Source organism: Bactrocera tryoni, chromosome 3 (assembly GCF_016617805.1).
Source record: "Bactrocera tryoni isolate S06 chromosome 3, CSIRO_BtryS06_freeze2, whole genome shotgun sequence".
In the NCBI taxonomy this organism is placed as follows: domain Eukaryota; kingdom Metazoa; phylum Arthropoda; class Insecta; order Diptera; family Tephritidae; genus Bactrocera; species Bactrocera tryoni.
This window is the reverse complement of record NC_052501.1, coordinates 41,292,405-41,311,650: the sequence shown is the minus strand read 5'-3', so window position 1 is coordinate 41,311,650 and position 19,246 is coordinate 41,292,405. Positions and strand designations below refer to the sequence as shown.

The 19,246-nt window shown below is 38.4% G+C and overlaps 1 protein-coding gene across 1 annotated transcript in view; it reads left to right on the top strand.

The window, feature by feature from the left end:
• LOC120771522 (nuclear pore membrane glycoprotein 210) overlaps positions 1 to 19,246 on the top strand; it is a 122,770-nt gene that overhangs the window by 85,015 nt on the left and 18,509 nt on the right. The window contains exons 22-23 of the mRNA XM_040099580.1: positions 11,230 to 11,371; positions 16,927 to 16,977. Of these exons, the coding sequence (XP_039955514.1) occupies positions 11,230 to 11,371; positions 16,927 to 16,977 (193 nt within the window). The remainder of the gene's footprint in view (positions 1 to 11,229; positions 11,372 to 16,926; positions 16,978 to 19,246) is intronic.

Genomic DNA, 19,246 nt, shown 5'->3' with positions numbered 1-19,246 from the left:
ATCAACATTATATATGTATATAAGAAGCTGATTTTGCGCCACTATGTCTGAATATGGTATCCCTGCTAAACTAATGCGGCTGTGCAAAGTGACGCTGAGTAATACCAAAAGCTTCATCAGAATTGGGAAGGACCTCCCCGAGCCATTCTATACCAAACGAGGAATAGGGAAGATAGAATCTTCTTTAGAGTGTACAGCTGTTGGCGTGCGCCGATGATATTGATGTCATTGGTCTCAACACCCCCGCCGTTAGTTCAGCTTTCTCTAGACTGGATAAGGAAGTGAAGCAAATGGGTCTGGTAGTGAACCAGGACAAAATGAAATAACTCCTGCCATCAAAAAAACACTATATGGTGCAAAAACATAGACAACATCAGTTGAGTCGGCGTTACGACTTTTCGAGAGAAATATTTACAAGCGTTTTTCCACGCTTTGGAGGGGGTCATCGTGTGCACTCCACTTTGATGATTGCGAATTGGACTTCGAAGTGAAATGATACAGCCACGTTTTATCCACTGTCAAATTGACGCAAAAACTCGAATTAATTGCGCTTGAACATATCTAAACACTTCTACGAACAATCAACTCGCCGTTGCTTTTGGTCAAAAGTGAGCTTTGGAGTGTCTGCCGTATCGCAAAACATCAATTCGGTCATCCCAAATTATTTTGTGGATCTTTTTGATGTTTTAGTCGGTAATCATCTCTTTTGGGCGTCAACTGTGTTCACCGCCTTCGGTGCTCATTTCGCCACGCCTAAACTTAGCATACCACTTTTAAACGGAGGATATCTCTGGTGCTGAGTCCATATAATGTTGTTCAAATTAATATACGCGTCGTATAAAAGCTATGTGGATTTATTTCTAGTAGCGTGATCTATGTATCAAGCCGGAGACTTTTCAATTGATCTGTTATTAAGCTTAGAACGATGTTTGTGATACCCAACAGGAAATTTCGGAGACACTATAATGTATAATGTATATATATATACATATATATACTATATAGTATATAATGAACTGAGTCAATTTAGTTTGTATGGCAAAACTGAACGTTCAAAATCAAGTCCTTGTATGTAAAACTGTTTATTTGTTGAGATGCCTTAACGAAATTTTTGTCCAAGAAAACTCTACAATCCCCGAAAAATTCTTTGAGATCGGACCTCTGTACCGTACAGCTGCCATACAAACTGAACAATCAATATCAAGTTCTTGTACGGAATCTTTTTTTTTGTGAGGGGCATTACAGTTTCGGTGCAACCCACGTTAACGTTTTCTTTTTATAAAGATGTTTCTTTATCTCAAATTAAAATTGTTTTGAATTTTTCTGTAATTTTGCTGATGATACTTAATTTTCCGACTGAATAGAATGATATTTGTTTAATTAATTAAACCCTTGTTCCATAGGTCCGAACTATAGTTACATGATTTCCATGAACTCTCCTAGGCAAGCCTTAGTTTACCGCTACAAAAATACAACAATAGTATAGTTAAAAAAACCCAAAAATTGTAAAAATTTACTGAATTTCTTTAAAAATTTTTAAAATATTTAAAAGCTAATATTCTTGCTATAATATTTCCGGTTTTCCGAAGTTTTCGCTTTCGGGGCTACTAAGTGTTTTTAAGAATGTTCGTATGTAAGTACATAAGTACTTGCTGTTGTTGTAATGTACTGACAGCAATGCCAACATTAACTGCGACAGCAATGCTTTGGCGAACAAGCAGCGAACGAGCACAAATCACCCAATCACAAATGCAACAACAAACACATTCAAGCCGAAAACAGTGCATCGTTTATTGCTTTACTATCGCTGCAATCGCTGCGGCGCTTCAATTATGCCACTTACCGCCATTTTGCTTGTTTTCCCTCCACACGACTACTTAACGGTATAAGCTTGGGTGGGTGTGTAACATACAAATACAAGTAGGGAAGCATGTGTGAGCTTCTGCTGTTGTTAACTTGTGAGGGGAGAGAGCGAGCTTCGAATGGCTGGCAACGCTGGCTTCTAGCTATCGAAATATTGATAGCGGAATCCACAAAAAATTAGGGGTGCAATAACACTTACCCGCCAAACAACCGAATCTACACGGTCGTACATAAAAAAAAGCTAACAAAAATCAAGAAAAAAAAATTGCATGAAATCATGTTGCCACATTTCGTTGCAAGCTATGTGCGTGTCAGTGGAGCTGCAGTTGTGCTACGTTCTTATTGCTACTTCCATGCTTCATGCCACTGCTCACATTTACTAGTTGTTCGGGTACGTGCAAATAGCGGAAAATAACGGAAATTGTTGCAAATTGAAAAAAGTGGAGCTATACATCAGCGGCACCGGGAGCGTGAGTTTGGAATGGCGCCTGGTTGCGCGGCATTGACAGCATTGCCGTTAGCACGAAATACTGAGCTCGTTGCCACGCTTTCCCCTCGTGAATTTAGGACGAAGTGAAAAGTCAAATTAATACAAACGTTCGGCAGCGATAAGCGGCATGCATACGGCTCCGCGCTAAGCACCAGCTTCCAGCTTCAGCCTTAGTCGTTGGTTCGCCGGAACTCGCCGCGATTGTCTGATGGTTTTGCCAATTTCGGCAGGAATTCGTGGAACATGAGGATTAGCAGACACTGCGCGCAACTGTGACTGGAGCTTCCTTCGCCCGCTTGGCTTATCAACGAAAAATGGCATAAATACTTTAAGCTGAATTGCTTGGCGGTGGTTGTTGTTGTGTTGAGCTGCTTCTTTGGGCCAAAGATGCTTTCGCTGGGAAGTTTGCAAGTGGAATGCATTGCTACCTGTGCTGAAGCATTTTCCGCTCGTGCTCCAATTACAGTAACATACCGTTATACATATGCCATGCTTCATGCCTCATGATCTCGGGTTTTCATTCGAACGTTTGAATTACGGTACACTACTTATCCGCTATTTGCATCTCGGCGCATTTGCTATTGACATTGAGCAGGAAAATCAACAGTTACATACCTCAGGCTTCCAAGCGCAACAGTGTGCAGCAGCCATTGAATAAGTGCTTGAAGTGGTGATTGCGTTTCCTTTGGTGAAAAGGTCTGTGCGTATAATATGCAACTTCCATAACCCTCTGTTAGTAAGATAGCTTAGTTTTACGATGTTCATTCCCCATTTCTGTTTGGCTGTTAGAGTTAGAGAAGAGAAAATCAAAAGTATGCGTTAATGTAACACTAATTCCACTAAGTCAAGTATACAAAATGTTCAAGGGCTTATCCTCTCGGATTCAACGTTATGGATTTTCATAAATAAGCCGGACTATGGCCAATATTAAGCTATTTCTGTACTCTCAAGCAACCATTACTCTTCCAATTCCCAATACGTACAAATATACATAATTTTTCGAACGATTTTTTTTAGTGTTTTTGAAGAGTTTGGGCTACTTGGGCTGCTCATCCGTCGCATATTTACAAAGCGCCTAGAGCCAGCCACAAATTTATTGAGCCAGCTAATATTTACTCCTGTCAATTCGCGGGGTTCGTAGAAAGTCTGGCAACCAAGCTGCTTCAATCATAATCTGGCAAAAGCTAGACAGTGAAGGCGAAAGTATCTCCTTCCTGCAATTTTGACAAGTTGCGTCCTGTAAAATCTTTAGCCTCACCGTGTAAGTGCCAGCTAAGACACCTATCAGCCATTTTATTGGATCTCTTACGTTCAGAAGGCTTTCGCAACTCCACCAATGCGGGTCGTTGACCAACGCTTACTGAACTCGCGCAAGGTCCATAGATCCAGGGCCCGAGGTGTTCCCACCCTAATGGAATTTGGGTAAGAGTGCCCTTTGTAGCGAGCTCATCGTCTTTACGGTTTCCGATGATTTCGCTGTGGTAACGTGGAAGTAGCTTAATAACCTAGTGAGGTCAAGCAGCCTTTGACTAGCTTTAAGCTCGCTGTCAGCTAGCGAGTTATTTTTAAAGCAGCAGTTTTTTCCCGATGACATTTTCCACTTTGCGTAATAATAATACTGCTCATACTGAAGCCGTATACCGTATTTACTCCATCATAAAAACTAAATTGACTAACTAGCCACAGTGGAACCAATGTGAATGGCAAAGCTGATGAGTTTTTAAGGAAAAGTATTTATGGGAAATGGTGGGAGAATGGGAAAAGTCTAAGCCCCGCTGACTTGTTTACTATTAGTTGTCTGAGCTTCATTTGAGTATATTAAGCACTTGGCAGTTCTTTCGGTCGGAGCTATATCGTCTAATAAGCCAATCACACAAGCAGGCTTTCCATATCCGTTTCCGATTTTAACCGCCCATTGTGCAAGATTAAAAATTCAAATGTCGAAGTTGCATGAAAGATCACAATCATCTCAACACTTCCTTGACTCTCTCACTTGTGCGAGATTTAAGCTCACACACTTCGGATCTCAAAATGTCTATCCTCCACGTGACCTAAATGAAGTAGAACCCCTGCTGTGGCAATATAGAAACTCCAGCGTCTGGAGTTTGGATCTGTTCGGTGTCTTGTCTTTGACAATCCAATTATGAATATGATTCACCCACGCATATCAGATCAGTATGTATATCCTGAATGGCTCATCTGACATTTCCATATCTTAGTTTTTCGATCACTCACTTCCTGTCTCAAAGACTGCTTATGTGGAAAATATATAATTCTTACATGGCTGCTTAGTACTTAATATGAAATCTGGACTATAGAAACCAGTTTTAGCTGTTAAGTTCATGGTTACATGGATCCCAAGTCGAGCATTTTATAATTGAGGCTGTGTTGGTGTTTGATTACGTCGGATATAGAATCCAAATATTCATATAAGACACTTTTATAAGGCCCAGACTGGTTACCAACTCGGCGACAAATAGTTTTCGTTGGAAAAATTTGAAGTTTTCGAAAAACCTTCCTTATTTCTAAGGGGTCTTCATCAGTTGTTTTCAAACCTCGAGTTTATTGCAAGTCCGACCATTCGGTATTAAAGCTAATGCGAGGTTTTAACAATCCTGTTCATTATTGCGTGTAGTTTCGCCGCTTTAACCCACTGTGCCGTGGTCTCACCGCCAAGGTGCTACTAATGAAAAATTCACACAATTCAACAGCAATGTAAATTGTGCAAAATTGAAAAAGTAATCATCATTCAACGGAAGCGTAACCGGAAGAATCCTAACAAATTCGCTGTCGTGGAAGAACAATATCGGCTTAAAGCAATACCTACTTTATGAACGAAGCGTTTCCATACTAAATAGCTAAATTGCGTGCTGTGTTGTCTTGTTGTGCTTAAACAAGTATCGCAAAGTAAATCAGTAGCTCGCATTGCAACAATCAAACTGAATCCTTGCCCGACCACACCCCTTTTGTATTTCACACAATGCTCGCAAAACAATACCTGTCCAATTTACATAACACCCTGTTGCGCTGGCCACACCATGAAGGCTAATGGCTGTCCGTTCTTAAATATTGCGGCTAATTTAATTCGGTGCCTTCACATTTGCGCGGTAGAGGTAATGTAAATGGAAGCTTGAAATTAGATAATAATGATGAATTATTGCAAGTACTCACTGAGCTCACGAGGCGTGCTCTTTAAGCTGCTCACTTCAGCGTTGGAGTGTCTGTGGTCAGTGTGGCACGGTGAGTAAGTGAGCGAATGAGTGGTTCACTCGAGCTGTTTATGTTTCTGAATTGATTTTGAGCAGTGTGGGAGTAAATACTGGCAGAAAAAACGTTTTAGACTTTATTTCAAATACACTAAATATTTTAAAAGTATCCGAGGATTGGGTTGACGCTGATTGGAGAGTGAGACAACATATTACGACAGATCGGTTGCAATTTTATGTAAGAAATTTTAAAGTTTAGCTGAACTTCATCTTTCGAACTGCTCCTACCTAATATATTAAGATCGAAGCGCGCCAGTAGCCTGGTCCTTTTCCACCTTTCTCTGCTTCCCCCAGCGTGTACTGGGTCGAATACTTTTAGAGCTTTAGTGTTTTCGTCCATTTCGGCATGACCTAGCCATTGTAGCCTTGTCTCTTAATTCACTGAACTATATCCATGTCGTAGTATATCTCCAACTCATCGCTCCATCAAATGCGATTCTCGCCGTTGCCACTGCGCATTAGATCTTGTCATTGTCTATGCCTCGGCGCCATATAACAGGACGAGGATGATGAGTAACTTGTAGAATTTGGTCTTTGTTTATCGAGAGAGGCCTTTACTTCTCAATTGCCTATTCAGTCCGAAGTAGCACTTGTAGGCATAAGATATTCTGCGTTGAGTTTTGAGGCTGACCTTGTTGTTGATGCTGATTCCAACAGACAAAATTATCCACGACTTCAAAGTTATGACTGTAAACAGTGACGTAGCCAAGTCGCGTATACGTCTACTGTTTGATGAAAGGATATATAGTATTTCGTCTTGCTCTCGTTCGTTTGCTATCGAACGGCTCGGAAAGGTCATTCCCGACCCTGACGTAGCTTTTGGTATTGCTCAACGTCAATTTATTCAGGCGAGGACACCAAATTCAGACATAACGGCATAAAGATGGTTTCTTTTCGTGTTGTCAAACAGTGCATGGTGAATATCTAGTCAGTTGTTGCTTTTCCATGCCTAAAGCCACAATCAGTTTGTTGATGGTGGGCCTTAGTTTTTCACACAGTACGCTCGATAGAATCGTTTATGCGATGTTGAAGAGGCTTATCTCACGGTAGTTGGCGCAGATTGTGGGATATCCCTTTTTGTGGATTGGGCAGAGCACACTTAAACTCCAATCGTCGGGCATGCTTTTGACCTACCATATTCTACAAAGAAGCTGATGCATGTTCCTTATCAGTTCTACTCTGGCGTATTTGAATTGGAAGACCCCTTTGAAACGGGATTCTAGATCCGAGTACGGCAAAATATACACATTACGCTTGGTGTGTTGTATTACTGTAACCAGTTGAGCTAAACCACGGTACAAAAGCCTATGTGACTTCCGAAAAGTGAGCTTATCTTCTTTTTTCTTTCTTTCGAAAGCATAAGTTCGATGTCAGTTTCTACAATGCTTTCTTGTCACGACCTTTCATCATGTGCCATTCGAATTTCTCATCATATATGAAATAAAAATTTATGGTTATGCTTGAAGAATACTAGCTTTCTAAAGGTATACCCTGTTTAGGGTATAATACTTTTTTTATTTTTCACAAATCACTCATGTTTTAGTAAAAACATACGCATTGAAAGTCCCCACCTGTTAGGTTTGCTTTAAGCCTCCCAGTGTTTTTTTGTTTTTTTTTGTTTGCTTTAAGTTGCTTACTTCTGTCGCGCTTTCATTATGATTGCATTTTTATATTTTTCAAACTTTTTGCTTTCATTTTCCATATTCTCATTGATTCAAATGCCCTCTAATGCGATTAACTTTGTCTGTTTCACACTTGTGACCTCCCCCTTCCTCATTACTCACTTTTGTCTCACAGCTATTAAGCTGTCTGGCTTTCCTAATTTTTCTTCAGCCCAAATAATCAAGCACAAGCAGACAAACCACAAGTGGATAGGGAAGAGATAAAAATAAAAATAAATAAATTAGATTTCAATAAAGCTTTCTTTAATTGCGGCTCTGATTTGATTGGCAGCAGTTTATATTTCAAGCGGCTGCCCTTCGAAAGTCAATTACAAGTAAATTTTTCGAGTATTTCTCTCTCCCTTTGGGCAGTTTGATGTCCATGTCCACACTCATAAATTGTCCCAATTTGTTTGTAAACAATTTATTTTTATTATCTCCTTTTGGCGATTTCTTATTCAACCTCAAGTTATTCAAATTTAATTTTTATTGTCTTCAGCAAGCGAGATTTCGCCCTGAGCCTTTGGTTGCTTCGATTTGCAGAGATTAATTTAATCCGCGGACGCTTACTTTTTCCACCACATTGTTTTGTTAATTTGAGGTTAATTTTGTTGGAATTAATGCGTTTTTGTTATATTTAGCGGATCTTTTTGTTGCTTAAGGGGCATCGCATTGATTAGCGATCATTTGTCTCTTTAATTACCTTGAGCGGTGGGTTGGTCAACTGGCCTCGGGTCGAGGTGCCCGTTAAATGTGTACAATTCTATTTGCTTAAAAATTATTTCAAGGTGAAAGTTTTGTATGCGAATCACAGCGTTGGCTTTTACAAAAGTGGCGTAATTAGTTGGGTTATTTACTTGAATCGCTAAATAACAGTTGATTAACAGTTTTAGAGACCGTCCAGCGAAGTACTTGTTTCCTTACATGTAAATTTCAACACATTTTGTAAGCGTTGAGGTATTTGCCTAAACTTCAAAATACTTCTAACGTCTTGTTCAGCTAAGTTTTGTCCTCCAAATACAAACTCCTCAACTCATTAGTACACCTTGGAACAGCAGAGATGTTTCAACCTCAAAGTCTTCGACAATTGAGGATATTTTCATCTTACTCTTCTGCATACAACTTGCGTCCTCATAAATCTCTACTGGACAATGTTCAGTAAGAACTCTTTATGATTACGATTGATGAACTTTGCTAAGGGCAATCAATTTTTATACACTGAACAGGGTATATTAAGATATCCTTTTGAAATTTTGCAAACATCATTTTCTCTTCAAGAAGCTGCTCATTTGTCGGAACGGCCGATATCGGACCACTATAACATATAGCTGCCATATAAACTGAACGATCGGAATCAGGTTCTTGTATGGAAAACTTTCACATTTGACAATGTATCTTCACCAAATTTGGTATAGATTATTTTCTAAGGCAACAATGTAATCTCCGAAGAAATTGTTCAGATCGGTTAACTATAGCATATAGCTACCATACAAACTGAACGATCGGAATCAGGTTCTTGTATGGAAAACTTTCACATTTGACAATGTATCTTCACCAAATTTGGTATAGATTATTTTCTAAGGCAACAATGTAATCTCCGAAGAAATTGTTCAGATCGGTTAACTATAGCATATAGCTACCATACAAACTGAACGATCGGAATCAAGTTCTTGTATGGAAAACTTTCACATTTGACAATGGATCTTCACCAAATTTGGTATAGATTACTTTCTAAGGCAACAATGTAATCTCCGAAGAAATTGTTCAGATCGGTTAACTATAGCATATAGCTACCATACAAACTGAACGATCGGAATCAAGTTTTTGTATGGAAAACTTTCACATTTAACAATGTATCTTCACCAAATTGGGTATAGAATATTTTCTAAGGCAACAATGTAATCTCCGAAGAAATTGTTCAGATCGGTTAACTATAGCATATAGCTTCCATACAAACTGAACACATAGTTACTAAAGGAAATGCACCCGTGAAGGGTATATTAGCTTCGGTGCAGCCGAAGTTAACGTTTTTTCTTGTTTATGTTCTGGTCGTCAACCGGTCTAGTGCGAGAAAGCACTTGAATGTTAGCGAATGTCCCCTCTTGCTAGTTCATCGGATTTACAGTTTCTAGCGATTTTGCTATGACCAAGACAGCCAAACGAGTCTGATGATGAAGTAGCTTGATGCAGATTCTAATGAGAACAGACATTCCTTGACTAACTTTGAGCACACAGAGAATGTGAATGCTCAATTCCCTGAAAAAGGTTACACTTCTTAGCAGTAAGTCTACAGCAATCTTAACAGCAGCTACTTCTGCCCGAAAAGCACTACAGTAGTGCGGTAGCCCAAAGCTAAGTTATAGAAAACTCTTCTTCCCAATTTCCATCCTAATTTCGACCATCCATGAAAAAGCTCACTGCGCCTCTTCTCAAGTGACTCTTCTTCATTCACATATTCCTCTTCGGTATGTGAGCAGAGAAAAAGCCGTCACGAGTAGCAGGGATACAAGTTTACCGGAATGCAATTGAAGGAGGAGAGAGTTTCATAGTGCCCTTGTTCGGACCTCTTCATATGCTCAGCTTCACAGAGTCTTAGAGCGCACTTCTGCCTTCAATATCCACGACTGCTTTGTGCTGAATGGCAATTAGTGCTATTGTTGATATAGTCCTTAGTACTCCAGATATGCCACAATCGTTCTGACATTCTAAAGACATCTTGAAAAAATAACTTGAGCAATGAGTCCACACTCTGAGAAATCAATGAAAACGAACTTGAAATTGTCTCTTCTGCGGGTTCTCCTGTTCTAAAACCTCATTATAAAAGTCTCCAAAAGAAATCGCCGATACTGGGAGCTCTTTTGAAGTATAACATCAATCGTACTACAAAAATTACATCGAAAAGTCGGAAGATCGTGATCGTGAATAGAGAGATTTTTGTCAGAAAATCTAGACTTTTGGACAATAAGCAGGGTGTTTCACTGACATTTGGTTAGAACGTTCCCTCGAACCTCGAACTTAACCACGAGTATGCTAGGTAAGAGATGAAATCGTTGCATATGCTGTTGCAATTGTTGAGCAATCGCTCAATAATTTTGACGAATACCGCCGAGTTGGCACTCCTTGTCACGACAGAGGAAAGAGCAGAAAAGATCTGCATGGCAGCTATGTGCTATAGTGATCCGATCTAAAAAAAATATTCGGATAGTGTAACATTTCTGGGGCAATAATTCATGTCGAACTTTGTGAAGATATTTTGTGAAATAAAAAATTTTTCCGTACAGAATTTGATTCTGAGCGTTCAGTCTGTATGGTAGCTTATATGCTATTATGATCCCGGTCAAATGAGCAGCTTTTTAAAAAGAAAATGAAAAGTGCAAAAATTAAGTGCGATATCTCAAAATCTGAGGGATTAGTTTGTTCATATATAGACAAACAGACAGACTGACATTCGGACATTGCTTAATCAACTCAGCTTGTCACGCCGATAATTTATATATATATTTTATAGAGTTTCCTTCCTGGTGTTACAAATTTTGTGGCAAACCTATACCCTATTTAGAGTATAAAAACCGTCGGTCTCATTTTTCAACCGCTGTCTTGTCTCAAATATCTTCTATAAAACTATAAATAAGTACAAAAGTAAATGAGAAAGTAAAACTAATCCCTTCTTTAAATTGCACTTGTATTGGTATATTATATTAGTCTTTTTAGCAAAACATCACTTACTTATATACACGTAGTACAATCATAAAAGCCAAAATAATTTGACTATAAAAATCGTTTTCCACTATTTTCTGCTTAAACCCCGATAAAACTACAACTTTTCTTTTTATTCTACAAATTTCTTATTTCCGTTTTTCTCATGTATATTTTAATTGTATCCCCACTTGCTGTACTTTTGCCCTGTCAATGCCTGTATAATCAATACTTTTACTCTCTTCTCTTCCAGATCCCCATACTGGGCGGAAACACGCTGCTGCAAACTTGCTCCGCACAACCGTTTAGCAATTCATCATCGTTTTTCGTGAAGGTTGTGTCGAATATTGGGCTCATCGTCACAGCGCTGGTCGCGCTGGGATTCACTGTTTGGTGTAAGTTTCACTAATGCCCGGTTCGCCGAGCACTATACTCAGTTAGATACATACATACTTAGCCACTTACTTAGCGTTTATACGCCTTTTTCGTTTTAGTAGCAAAAGTTCAGAGTTTTCTTTGAGAACTTTCGGTTTAAGTTTCAGTTTTTCTTCCACCTACTTGTAGCTAAATTATTTTACATTTTCCATTGAACGTTGTTCTGCGGCGTTTTTGGTGCGGCAGCAAGTGAAAAGTTTTAGAAATTGGCACTTTAGCAATAAATTAGTTTGCAAAGATATACACGAGTATAGATTGGATGGTATAATGCCGAGGGCAGGGTGTGCATAGATATATCCTTGTGATTACAGATATTTTAAGGTGTTTTATGTAAGTCAATTGTCTTATACATAGCTCTTGCTTGCAGCCGATGCGTTTTGAAAATGTTCTTACATATATGTATGTATAATATTATAATTATTTACTTATGGCATGATAATTTTCAAATATATATCATTAAGTGATTGCGACAATATCTAATGTTGGGTGTAGGCAATCGGAACACATATTATATTATTTATTCCCTCTATTTCTTCTATTTGACCCTAGCCAAATACTGTGAAATTATGTCGCCCTTAACCTTATTGTCTATATGGTAAATATTTACAGTTTGGTTTCCGAGCATTCTAAAGGAAAGATGCTGACTGCGATGACTAGAAGCTATATTTCTGGTTTTGGCTATTAGAGAAAGCTAGGCAAAAATGGGCTTTGAAGAATCCAACATTCATTATTCGACGATATCGTGAATGGATTATAATGAATATAGTATAGCGAATATTATATTAAAATCACCCCCAAATAAGATATAAAGGGGCATCCATTCCGAGGTTCCCTACTTTTTTTTAAAGAAAAAACACAGAAACTTCAAATTTAATGGGAAATGTTAATTATCATTCGAAAGAACATTCTATTGCATTTATTTGATGTAGATTATCTCTTTAAAATGTTGGGCGTGGCTACGACTCAGATAGTCCATCCGTCGAGTCCAATTTTCGAAAACTCTTTCGAGCATTTCGACTGGTAACCGCCGAAAGACCTGAATTGAAGCGAAATTGTCCGCATAGACTTTAGACTTTACATATTCCCACACGAAAAAGTCTAACGATGTGATATCACATGATCTTGTTCGCCGAGATCACGAGTTTCAATTTCAGGCATCAAATAGTCGGTTATCACGGCGTCGCCATTAATGTTTACTTTCTCACCGACATCATTTTTGAAGGAATATCAATTGATGATTCCATTGGCCCACAAGCCAAACACCAAACCGTTGTTTTTTCTAGATGAAATGGCAGCACTTTAATCTTTTCAGGTTGCTCTTCGTCTCCGATGCGACAATTTTGCTTGTTTACATCTAAATTGAGCTAGAAATGGGCCTAATCGCTAAACAAAATTTGGCTCGGAAACGTCGGATGTTCTTGGAACTTTTCATAGAGCGGAGCGATGTCAGTTGGGAAGGTCGAGAGGCTGCAGTTCTTACACAGGCTGTGTTTTGTACGCTTTCAATTTAATATCTCGACGTAAAATGCCAAGTCCATAAGTCCGTCCGAGTCCGGCGCCGAATCGACTCTCCACGGTTTTCGTGCACACCTCAGCTAGGGCTGCTATATTTTCCTCATTACGTGGTTTATTCGGACGAATATTATCCAATGATGAATACTGGGTCTCAAGATGTGCGATGATGTTGCGAATAGCACGCTCAGTAGGCCGATTATGTTGACTCAAAGTTGAGCAAAGCTCGCGAAACATATTAATGAAATGTCAAACAATACTGAACAAAAATAACATGACAAAAAAAGCTTATTGACAAAAAGTACCTCTACTTGGATCACCTGTCAGTAAGTTTTTATATGTAAATCCTTCGTGCTTTGATTTTTCCGAAATTTAGTTGATTTGATTAACATAGCAGATAGCACCAGGAGTAGCGTTCTCCACAGACTTGTCACTAAATAGTTTAAGACTCAAAATACTTTCGATGTTTTCAAAACCGTTTTATTGTTTTTGCCTCCAGCTCGATTTATCTCAACGGACCTTCATCAGGGTTTGTCATATTTGTTCGCCGAAGTTGCAGGATTAAGTTTTTCTGTTGTTGCAGCTTATCACGTGACATTCAGTGTGCGGCATATGCTTACCTCTAACCGGTTTCGAACGTGTAATTTCTGTTTCGTTGTTTGTTGTTTTTGTTTTGACTTTGAATGCGACCGCCATCAAAACACTTATCGCCACCAGAAATGCGCATCGCAGGTAAATTGCACCAACTGTCGATAAGCATTTTGACAGTCCAAAGCTTTACTGTTATTATCAGTAGTGGTCGCAGACTTAGTGGCATGCAACAGCCTGCGGGCTGTCGACACTTTAAGCCGCTCAAAAATTGCAACTTACTCGACCGAGTATTAGAGCTGTGCGCCAGTGGCTGTGGATAGTTGGAAGTGGAGTGGAAGGGATAGAGTATGAAGAGCAACCGGCAAGGGCCGCGTGGTGGGCGTAACTGTTGGTTGGTGGGCAAGAGATAGTCAACTGTGCATTTACTGCCTGCCACGAGACCGCTTTATCGCTGCAGTTGTTGCTGTAGTTGTCTTTTTTACCTAAACACTCCGGCTTTGGCTGCGTAACCAATTAACTTGGCGCTTGTAGTGCTCAAGTACATAACGGGATTCTATGTTTTCTAAAACTCCTCGCTGTTTTCGCATTTTAAATATTAGCGTCCCTACACATATGCGTACATATGTATGTGTGCGTGTGTGAGTAATGTACACAACACAGCATTTGAGTGAACTAAATTCATGGCATTACAAACACATATACCGGCAGCCATACCGTTAGGCCCACACGCCCGCCATGTGTACTCGGTCCAAAAATATTTCCTAAAACTGATAAACAACTTTGCCATGTTGACGCCCAACGAACAGGCACAAAACAATACACAGAACATGGAAACGGACCGGCAGCGCCAACACAATGGTTGGGTCTCTTGTGTGCTCCGTTTACGCTTTTGGTGTACACCTGTGGCTGCAGCAGTCGGGATTTCTACGTCGCTCCACTAAATCCAGTTGTAACAACAAACATTTGTTGTCTACCTCAATCGCCTGGGCATTTCCAGTCAAATGCCGTCAGTGTTGATCTTTTGTCTCGAATGTGTAGGGGCGACTTTTTCTTTTGCTGGATGGTTTAATGTGGAGCTTTTTAAACTTTCAAGTTGAATGTTTGTCATTGCCTTTATATAATTAATATCGTCTGTAAGCTTATAACCCACTGATTTCAATACCACAATATTTAAAAAATAAGCGACCCCACAGTTGTGTGATAAGTACTGTTCCTCTTGAATAATAGCCCTTTTAAATAATTTTAGATATTATTTTTAATTTTTGGATATCTGCAGTCTACTACAAAACTCTGATGATATCATAGCATGAGAGCTCAATAGTTCTTCAAAGCTGATAAAGCGTTCATCCAGCTTCTAGTTATTTGAGAGAAATTGAATGTTTCTTATGAATTTTGCTGTAATTGAGTTAATTGGAATTACCGACTAATCTGAACGTTAGGTTAAGTTTTATGTTAGTTTTCGGATAGTAGAATCTTCAGTTATTTACTGACATTTTGTCATGCTTTTAGTCTATCTCGACAGAAGTCGTAAACTGTTTAGTGACAAACCTTTGGGGAACGCTAATTCTTGTGCCCCTGCTATGTTCCCCAAACGAACCAAAGTTCGGAATGGTCAAAGCATGAAACATTTACAAATAAAACCAGATTTAGTTATATTAGTCTATGAGCCACGCATAGACTATTTTTGGTCTTTTGCGGTATCAAAAAGAGTTCAATTATTAAGTAGGTCCATGAGAAGTAGTAATCCTTTGGGAAGTCTGGGCTAGACGCGTAATTTAACAGACTCTGTGGCCGCACTATCGTTACCTACTCCAGTGCATCCTACCGTGGGGACCCCAGTAATCCGAAATGCGAACAAGTGTACAAGAGATCTATTGTTTCCCTGGAGCTTTGCTCTAGACATTTCCTACAGTTTTTTCTATCATACTCACTCTGCGGGAGTGTGTTGTTACCAGACAGTGACCTGTTAGTACTCCGATCATGTTCCTACAGTCTCTTCTATCTAGTGCTAATAGGAATTTTGTGTACTTCCGATCTACCATGTTGCATATGACTTTTGCAGTTTTGCACCCAGACAGCTTGTTCCATTGGGTTTAGATTTTCTTTACCAAGCTTCCCTTCAGATCCTCGTATAGACAATGCATAGGTTTCCCAATTTTGATCACAGTTTTGGGTTCTTCTTCCCAAGACATTTCTTGTCGATATGCGAATCGAGGTTACTGCCTTGATTGCTGCTTTCCTGCAGGTGCATTAGAGGCCAGCTCCGCGATTTTCGCAATAACAAGGACCTCAGCTTGAAATATGCTGCAGTGGTCCGGCAACTTAAAAGGTTGCTTTATGCCTAACTCTGGACAGTAAATTCCCGCACCACCTCCATCGTCCATTTTCGAGCGATTAATAAATTACATCAGGACCACTGTACTTATCTCCGTGGAATCAACCCCGCAACACATACATATACTCCACTTTGACAACAAACAGCTTGTTGTTTGGGTTCAACAGCGCTTTTTTGTACAAATTTTGTTACGCTTGATGAGTTTTCGATTTTCAACACCATTTGTGTTCCTTTTAACAACCTGAACAGGGTGTCGTCGGAAACCTAATAATAAAAACATAATATAAATACAAATATATATGTAAATTACGAGCTTGGGCCATGTCTGTCTATCTGTCCGCCCGTATGAATAGATGCGAACTAGTCCCTCATATTTCGACATTTTGATCTAAAATTTTGCATCCGTCCCTTTGTTACCAAGAAGCTGCTCATTTGTCGCAATAGCCGATATCGGACATCTATGTATAGCAATAGTTGCCCTATGAAGTGATCGTTTCAACTCAAGTCCATCTATGGAAAACTTTTTTATTTGACAAGGTAAATTAATATATTGAGGTATCGCTACAATATCCGAACATACTGTTCAGATCGGACCACTATAACATATAGCTGCCATATAAACTGACCGATCAAAATCAGGAAAAAATCTTTTTGTACCCTTTTATGCTATAAAAAATGCACCTGTCAAGGGTATTAGAGTTTCGGCGCAGCCGAAGTTAACGTTTTGTCTTGTTTTGTTTTATTGTCGTTTTTTGTTTGTTTTGTGTTTTTAATTTCATTCCAATTGGTTTGTTTCTCTACTTGTTAGCCACCTGGTCTGTGTGTGCTTTCCCGCAAGCGTCCAACGCCATAAAGCTCGCGCTAACACTTCGCAGAATTTGCTCTATAGTTCTTTTCATTTTTTCAATTCTTTGTTTTTGAATTTTCAATACAAACACGAACACACAGCCAGTGAAAATTGCCAGCAGATGTTTGCTTTCTATATCCTTGTTATTTTCTGGGTTGATTAATTGCATTTCCTATTCTTACAAACATACTCACTTTCCTCACCGTCACTCTCTCTCTTTCTCGTTGCAGTGTATGTATTCCTGAGTCCACAGCAGAGCACAACGGAAATCAACGCTGACGGTAAGTTTAATTAATAATTTTCAATGGTGGTTTCCACTTGTGGCTGCCTCTTTGGTTAGCTGGCTGCACTTGTGCTTGGCGCCGCTCCAATCCGAGCAGATTTTCGCTACCTACCGTAAACAATTTTTGGCAGATTTGTTTAGTTACTTAGTCTCGTTTTTGTTGTTGGTATTCTCATGTGTTTAGATTTATTTTAAATCAATTAGTGCACATGTTTTAGAAAAAGGCTTCGTCCAACGCGGTGACTTTGTCCGCAAACTTTGGCAAGCTTAAAAAATTTATATTGAAGAATATTGTGTTTTTGGCGCTTCAATGCCGCATATTATTTGCGAAATATTAATTAGTGGCATGCGGCTTTTCAAGTGCGCTGGAATTCTTATAACTTATATTTTTGAAATAATAATAATATCGAATTGCATTATTTTGTCCCATATGACGAAAAGAGATTTAAAATGGTTTTTGTTTTTTTTTGTAATCCCAAAATTTGTATTAAAAATAATTTTTAAATTTTTAGTTCCAAATGCGTGGTTGAAAAAAATTGTGATCCGAAAAACACGATTGAAAAAAATTGTAATCCCAAAAACCGAATTAATGCCAACATCTTGGATTAAAAATTTAGTTCCAAAATCGGAATTAAAAATTGAAAAATTGTATTCTTACTCCAAGATGGAGAAATTACAAGTATTTATTTACCTTAATGCTTATTAGTCGGTTTTCAATGCTTATTATTAGGTTTCAAAAAAATACAATAGCTCGAAATATAAATTTCTTACGTTTACCTAAGCTGGAAAATATTTCCGTATACTTCAAAAGACTTGAACCTGCTTTAGAAGCTTAAAAAAAATCGATTTTTTTGTTTTTGCTTAAATCTCTTTAAAAATAATCTAAGAATATGTCCCCAAAGTTATAAATGGGAATTCGAAATATTTTCGAAGCTGGAAGGGAAATAGGGACCGAGCGTCTAACAGATAAATATACATATGAATAAGCGCTTGGGCAAAAAGCAAAAACTTTGACGCGCGATTTCTCGGTTTTTAATTTTTACGATTAATTGGCGGAAAGGATAGAAAAAAAACTAAACGTCGTATGAAATTGGGGCAAAGTTTATTATCTTTGGCATTAAATTATCTTCTATTTAAACTAGAAAAACTAAGAAAAGTCAAGTTTGAACATATTTTTAAACAACATAAAGTAATCTTTTTTTGGTCAAAAACCACTTTTTTCAATTTATAAAAAAATTGTAAAATTTTAAAACTTTTTTGGATTTTTTTTTAGTTTAACTAGAAAATAAATGATTAAAAAATATGGATCTTTTTGAATTTTTTATTTCCGTTAGAAATTGCGATCTGCATCCTGCCCGCCGTCCGACAAATGCACATGCGAGATGCATCGGGCAATTTCTTCCCAAAGGCAGAATATCAAAGATTTCGTATCCAAAATTTTCCTATCCAAAATTTATGAATGATGTTCAAACATATAACTATAAACCGTAGAAATTTCGCTTTAATCAATTATTTCTTTCCCTCCCAAAAAACTCCTAAAAAAAATCGAATTTTTTAAGCCTCTAAAGCAGGCTCCCCCCTTAACACTGACATTCACAATATTCATGTGTTCTGCTTGTTAAGAGTCCCCACATAATCGAACTATGTACCTCTGTGCTATGTGCATGTGATGACAATACCTACCTTCCACCTAACAGTGGTTAGATAACAGTTGCTTGCAATTGATTTACGAAACATTATATTAGGTCCCAAATCTACAAATCAGTCTAAATACTTTGGACTATATATAAATAATTCTCATATAACAATTATGGTAAAGTTCCTTGAACAATAGGTATATCACCTATCTAAATAAATATATATCGATTGTCTAGTGGACTGATCCACATTTAATCTGCTGTTACAAGGTTTTATCATAGGGACGCTTCAAAAGCAAATCGATGGGGACAGCAAAGGACGCCATATTTTTCCCGCTCTTTTGATATTTCTCTTTAGTTTTAAAGATTAAAATTATGAAAATTTACTAAAAATTAAAATTTGTCGGAGCCAGTGGCCTCAACTTTAAGAGCACTACGTCCTAATTATGGTTGTCATAATCGTTTTGTCAGATCAATAATTGAGTGTTTAGTGGACAAATTTGAATACACATGCACAGTACAAAAGTTCCCCTGCCAGTGAGACAAAGAAGTGCCCGTAGTGTTGAGAATATTGCTGCCGCTAGCGCATCAATTGAGGGAGACCCAAATCAGTCTCTTACATGTCGTTCT